The sequence below is a fragment of the Berghia stephanieae genome, chromosome 6 (genome assembly GCF_034508935.2).
Source record: "Berghia stephanieae isolate SIO BIC M18660-M18661 chromosome 6, UCSD_Bste_1.3, whole genome shotgun sequence".
NCBI classification, from domain to species: domain Eukaryota; kingdom Metazoa; phylum Mollusca; class Gastropoda; order Nudibranchia; family Aeolidiidae; genus Berghia; species Berghia stephanieae.
The window spans coordinates 15,972,827-15,980,121 of NC_088365.1; the positions used below are offsets into that span (position 1 = coordinate 15,972,827).

General features: G+C 33.2%; 1 protein-coding gene across 4 annotated transcripts in view; it reads right to left on the reverse strand.

The window, feature by feature from the left end:
• Positions 1–3,354: 3,354 nt before the first annotated feature.
• LOC144975638 (uncharacterized) overlaps positions 3,355–7,295 on the reverse strand; it is a 14,384-nt gene continuing 10,443 nt past the window's right edge. For all 4 annotated transcript variants that reach the window (XM_078919816.1, XM_078919817.1, XM_078919819.1 and 1 more), the window contains exons 6-7: positions 5,998–6,082; positions 3,355–4,537 (exon numbers count right to left, since the gene is read on the reverse strand). In XM_078919816.1, coding sequence (XP_078775942.1) covers positions 4,473–4,537; positions 5,998–6,082 — 150 coding nt within the window. In that variant the 3' untranslated portion in view covers positions 3,355–4,472. The remainder of the gene's footprint in view (positions 4,538–5,997; positions 6,083–7,295) is intronic.

Sequence of the window (7,295 nt, forward strand, 5' to 3'; positions counted from 1 at the left end):
AATATAAACCGCACTCCGAATCGGTACTGGTTCTTTAGTCATTTGAACCCCCCCCCCCCCCCCCCTCCCTCCCAAAAAAAAAAGTTATAAACTTAAAAGATTATTTTATCAGATTAGAACGCTATTTCGGGTCAACAACGATGTGATTATTTTCTCATATTGTATTCAGTAAATAGAAAAATGATTCCAATACTCAATTTTGTCTCATGAATGCCACCATTTATACCATCGCCGTCGGTATCGTCATCAGCTTCATCATCATCATCATCATCATCATCATCATCATCATCATCATCATCATCATCATCATCATCATTATCATCTCCACTAACACCACTACCAACCAGCAGCAAAAGCAGCAGCAGTAGCAGAATTATCACCATGTTCATAAATATCATCAAGAGATAAAGAGAGAGAGAGAGAGAGAGAGAGAGAGAGAGAGAGAGAGAGAGAGAGATATAGAGAGAGAGTAATTTGCACGACATTTATTGTTTGTGCTTGAATGTGCTCGAATGTTTGTTTCAAAAAATGTAAACATAATGTACATAGTAATCCTTTTCTATTGTAAATATCAATAAATGTATTGTACGGTTCACATCTTGTCTGAATATTAGTTTTTCACCATCATCAACGTCGTCATCGTTATTATCATCTTCATCTTCAGCATCAACAACAGCATCATCATTATTATCATCATCATCGTCGTCATCGTCATCATCGCCATCATTACAATTATCATCATCATCGCCATCATCACAATTATCATCATCATCACCATCATCAACAATAACAGCAACAACAACAACAACAACCACAACAAAAGTATCGTTATCGTCAACGTCATCATCATGACCATTCGGAAGTTAACGAAAAGTGTCCTATTGATGAACGAAATTTTACGACTTGAGGATAGATGACGTTCTGATTTATCAATATCAAATCGGTAACACTTCTACCAAACATTAAAAGAATAAATTGAAATACTCGTAGTTTGGGCACAACAAACACTACAAAACATTCAAGAAACATAAATAGATTACCAGAGACAAATTTAAGGGGCCAAACAGCATGAAGTTTTATAGACTTGTAATAGAAATGGCAGAACAGGATGAGGAAAAACAGAAAGAAGACGGGAACAGGATCAAGACGACTGGTCAGGAATAAAACATTATTCTATCCGTCCGTATTGATTTTAAAACGTAATGATATCGAGTTTACAAAAACAATATGTGATTCATATTGTCAAGCGTTGAACTTTTTAAAATGGCAGACAACTAATTTTATTATTTAAATGTATTTTTGTAAAATGCCTTTCAATTGGAAAAGACAAATTCAGAACGTTTAATGGGTGGAATAATAAGTTTCATGAACTCTTGTATTTTGGAATCCGAGCTTTGTTCCCACCATGTACTCACAATCTCATGCAGCGATTGGGAGCTCGTCCGGAATTCCGAAAATCAAAATGACAAGAATCTTAAGCCTGAGAGACGTATCTGAGAAAACCTGGATGTATATGATTCCACTACACTCCTTGTTATCTACATCCCATTGTGGACAAACAAACGATAAAAATAAGGGCACAATGTTGTGATGTTCTGTGCGGCTATGTGGTCTAGTGGCATGACACTCGCTTTCGGATCGGATGGTCAGTGGGTTCGAGCCTCGCTCGGCACATAGTTGAGTCCTTGGAAAAGGCCCTTTACTCACCTTCTCTCACCGTAGTACAGGGATATTGCAAAACACTTTGAGGTTTCGACATTTAGAGCTATAATGAGTAATTTATTATTATTTCTATTATTATTATTATTATTATTATTATTATTATTATTATTATTATTATTATTATTATTATTATTATTATTATTATTATTGGCATCATCATCATCATCATCATCATCATCATCATTATCATTATAATTATCATTACTTTTACTATTATTATTATTATTATTATTATTATTATTATTATTATTATTATTATTATTATTACTATCATTATTATTATTATTATTATTATTATTATTATTATTATTATTATTATTATTATTATTATTATTATTATTATTATTATTATTATTCTTTCAGTGTTATGATTAAGAGGATACATTAAACATTAGAAGTGAAACAAAACGAATTTTGAAATATCCAACTACACACTACCCTATGCGGTTTGACATATAAATCAATATCATAGAAATGTGAGTGATCTGTTAATTCCACAACTTCGATTTGTATCTTTTACAAAACGATTTCATCTTTGAAATATTGATTATAAAGAGTTTGAGTTACTGGGAGATGAAATATTCATGGTTATCAACGTGTTCTCTTAAGTGTTAGAAGACAGGCATGACTAATCTCATTCATTGGAATGAGTGTGGAAAACAAGATAATTAAATGTTACCATTTGCTGGTAGTATTGTATACTAGTTGTAGTAGTAGTAGTAGTACTAGTAGTAGTAGTAGTAGTAGTAGTAGTAGTAGTTGTTGTTGTTGTTGTTGTTGTTGTTGTTGTAGAAGTAGTAGTAGTAGTAGTAGTAGTAGTAGTAGTAGTAGTAGTAGTAGTAGTAGTAGTAGTAGTAGTAGTTGTTGTTGTTGTTGTTGTATTATTATTATTATTATTAGTAGTAGTAGTAGTAGTAGTAGTAGTAGTAGTAGTAGTAGTAGTAGTAGTAGTCACCGTACTCATGTGTAATATAAGTGCTATGTGGTACTGCATGCTAAGAGCTGCTGTTGTCTTGAGACCCATGTAAAGCGATTTATTAGTCGCATCTATTGGACATTGCAACATATGAAAGCAGACATTTTTAAAGTGCTCAAAAGGCTGTATGGTTTGTCTTATCGATTAAATTTTCCTGTGATATCGTTGTAAGACTGATTTTTTTGTAAAGCGCTAAGAGAACTGTATTAGCTTCGGATAAGCCCTATAATTGGATCTTGGCAGTAGCAGGGAGTTGTCAGAATGTTTTGTTTGTCTTCGTAATTTTGGTTACAAAATATCTACCTTGATAATTGGTAAATTAATATCAGAAATTTTTTTTGATATTGTTGTAATGATCAATTTTAACTTCATGAATTTCATTAAATAATTTGTTGCCTCTATTTTGAAAGTTAACCCCCCGTTTGTGGTTTCAATAGACAATAATATTATTCAAAAATACGTGGTTCAAATTCAAATCAAGGGTGCTTCCGGTTCACACATTTTTCTAATTCTGGACGCTTCTGATTAAATCCCTCTATAAATGCAAACTTGTTTTGTAGCTTGTAATCTGTTTTGGTAGTCCTAGTTCATATTATGACAACATAGTCAAACCACACGAATATATCATAAAGACAAAGAGGTTTTAATAACAATTATAAATGACAAGATGTAATATTTATTTGCAAAATGACTTTATGTACAATACAAAATATTTAGAATCATACCCTGAACTTTTCCATTAAAATATAATTACTTATCCAAAAAAAAAATCTTCACATCTGGCTTTAATTGATTTGCATTATATCAATTAATAAACAAATAATTAGCTGCATGTATCTATGTATTAAATGCATGTACGAGATAATATTCAACAAGAAAATCTATCGATTTGGCGATAAAAGCCACTGCTTTGAATTCTCTAAGTATCGATTTGACGATAAAAGCCACTGCTTTGAATTCTCTAAGTATCGATTTGACGATAAAAGCCACTGCTTTGAAATCTCTAAGTATCGATTTGACAATAAAAGCCACTGCTTTGAAATCTCTAAGTATCGATTTGACGATAAAAGCCACAGCTTTGAATTCTCTAAGTATCGATTTGACGATAAAAGCCACTGCTTTCAATTCTCTAAGTACGATGTATGTCTCGATATAGAAATGAATTTACATTCGAAATATAAAGAGATTATAATTTCAATACAGATATCAATTGAACTGTATCGCGAAAATGAAATTGTAATCCATGAGCAAATTCGTTTCTGTTACGGTGGCCAGAATGTGTCTATAAGTGTATAATAGACGTCTATATACAACACTTGAAAAACTTGCCCTTGTCTTTTTGCAGTGGAAAAAGAAACAAGCGTCAAATTGTTTGATTTGGTCAATGAACAATAATAGCATTACTCATACCTCATTGAATTACGCGATACGTTTTATTTTTGATCAACATCTTTTAGATTTGTAACAGTTTGGTTTCTTTTCTTCTGTTCTTCTTTTTTTTATATGACTTAGTTATCCATAGACATTAAAACAGTTATTTCTTCTCAAAAGTTGGCCAATCCCTATCTTAATTTAGAGCCGATACAAAATATATGGGACAGGGAAAGAAGGAAAATATGTCATGAACATGGCGTGAACAATAAAAATCGACCTAGAATAAGATGACTCTTTACATGAGATATTCTTTGTATAAAATTATGATTATCATGATTAAGTTACTCAAAGCAACAAGATTGACTTTCTAATAAAATTATAACAGCCCTGGTCTGTCTTCCTATGTCCTGGGCGCCATTCCAATGCCCATCACCATTTTGTAGGAACCCATGCCATATTTGCCAACTGAAATTAACAAGAAAAATTGATTTTAAAATGGTAGGAGTGAACATTGCATCGGGAGACGCCAGAGACTTATATAATGGTGTCACATTGCACGTTGATGGAATACAGGGAATAGTCAATTACACCCAGGAATTCCAAGCAACTTTCACCTAAAAGAGTAGTAGTATTGATGCAATAATATAAAGTATAGAGTTTTTAGCCATGACGTAGGGGTCCCGAAGACCCAGTTCTTGTCTAAGATGCGTCAAGAAGCTTCAAGGAAATGACCAATATTGATATCGAGTAAATTCAGATGCTTGGGAAGGGGAGGGGACGGTCTGACCAATCTGTCCACCCACATGTGATCAGGTAACTAGATCTGTTAGATCCGACTTTGCGATCAACTAGCGTCGTAGAATGGGTGACTAGTAATTGGTACCCGTCTGTTTGACTCTTGATAAACTCTCACTACATTGGCCGTATTTTGCCGTATCGCTCATTATTCAGAAGAATGTGGCAGTGGTTGCCAAACAAAGCAAACTGAACATGTGCGTATAAATAAAATACTCATACTGTCCGACCCGCCTGATCAACCATGCCAGCACACAAAACTATGTGCAACTGTAAGCCCTTTTAGTCCGATTGAGGATACCCAAAGGCCGTTCTAAAAAAACGATAACAGAGCTGAGTTTCGTCAACTCCATTCATTCTTTTGTTCTGGTTAGATATTAAAAGTGACATCACCATCTCGACTACAGTAGGTACTTGTTCCCATTGTGAAGACGCACTGGTCGAGTTTTACACTGTAGTGTAAGGTTCTAAAGTGTCTGTTTCAACTCCCTTCATTAAAATAGAACTAGATAATACTAATAGGGAACATAAGTGTGATGTCAAAAAGCTGATTCCAATCTCGTTGGAAGTGTAAAACCATTCTTCTGGAAGACTGAATACATACCTTGTGTAATTGATCTTCTGGTTTCAGAGTGATGGAATATTATTTTCTAGTCTAAATGTATATTGGTCTTCAATAGACATCATCCATCCTCGCTTTTTTACGTTCCGTAATCCGAAGAATCTGCCTATACATCCTGCTACTAAAATAGTAATGCCATCTTATGTAACCTATTTATTATTAGTCTTCCGAAGGACTGGTTACATACACACTTCCGATGAGTTTGGAACCGGAAGAGCAGAGGGTGTGACGTCACGACTTCTCTGTCCTATTCAGGAATTGTGGTCTAATTCTAATACTTCACCGAACCAATTTGTATAGATAGAATGCGCTTGACTTAGTAGCTCACAACATTGCCATCTGGAAGTATAACGAACCAACACACAAAACGTATGTAACCATGAAATTTTATAGTCTGGTTCATACAATTTAGTGAGAATTACTCATAAACGTGGATGGCAAAAAGCAATAACAAAGACCTGAGTGATGTCAACTTCGTACTATCTATTCAACGGAGCGGCCTACTTACAACTGGTGGGCTTTGGTCTGTTGATGAGCCAGTATCTGAATCCATCTTTGGCACGCTTCTGGTAACAGTTATCCATCCAGGATCTCTGTATAGAGCAAAGAGTACTTTAGATGATACATAGTTTTCATTTTCAGTGCATCAATATACCTTTTCTAGATATTTATATCTTTACACTTTTATAATCTGTATGTCCCTTAATTTACACTATGTAATTATTCTTACAGCCTACAATATTATTACACTATATATACCTATTACCAAATTTTACTTTACCACATTATATTTACGTATATTATGTTTATGTATGTATCATTCTCGGCATTTTTATACGTCGGTACAAATATGTCCTTTTGGATGAATAAAGTACATTATTATTATTATTATTATTATTATTATTATTATTATTATTATTATTATTATTATTATTATTATCATTATTATTATTATTATTATTATTATTATTATTATTATTATTATTATTATTATTATTATTATTATTATTATTATTTCTAAATAATCGGATCCAAGAAGTTTTCGTTTTCCTACCAGAGGGCAGTATCAGTAAGATGGCGATTCCTTACTTTCAAAAGAAGGTGGATAAATTGTATTATTCAATATCATCATAGTACATCTTGCTCTCACATGAAAGATAGAAGGTAAAAAGAGTAAAGGTAGACCAAGAAAAACATATTTGAATAGTTTGAACAGCTGGGTGACAAAGAAAGAGAAGAGTAATATTAGTTTTCTGAGGTTATCTGATCAGAGAGATGAATGGCGTACCATGATCACCGATGTCTGGCACAGACTTGGTACTTGAAGAAGAAGAAGAAGAATTATAGTAAAGAGTTTGAAATGCTTCAAGATGCGCGAATTATTGATAAAAATGTAAATAGATTAAAATAATAGATAAGTGTGCGGCTATGTAGTTTTGTATTATGACACTCGCTTTCGGATCTGAAGATCCTTGGTTTAAGCCCCGCTCTGAGCGGTGCATAGTTGATTCCTTGGAAAAGACTCTTTACTCACATTCTCTAATCGTATTCAGGTGTAAAATGAGTACCTGACCGTCAACAGCGTATTTCTCTGTCAGAAAAAAAAAATGTAATATCGCCTGACAGACGTCATGTCTTGTCCTGCATGTTAAGTGTTGCTGTTGGCGTTTTGAGCACTTTAATTGGACATTGGACTATATAAAATATCAAGTTTGTTTTTGATTTGTTTTAATGTGTTTTTCGGCATTTAATTGATAGTTATAATGCATATTATAATGGACTCAAAGGTCTTTTTTTTAGGTTGAA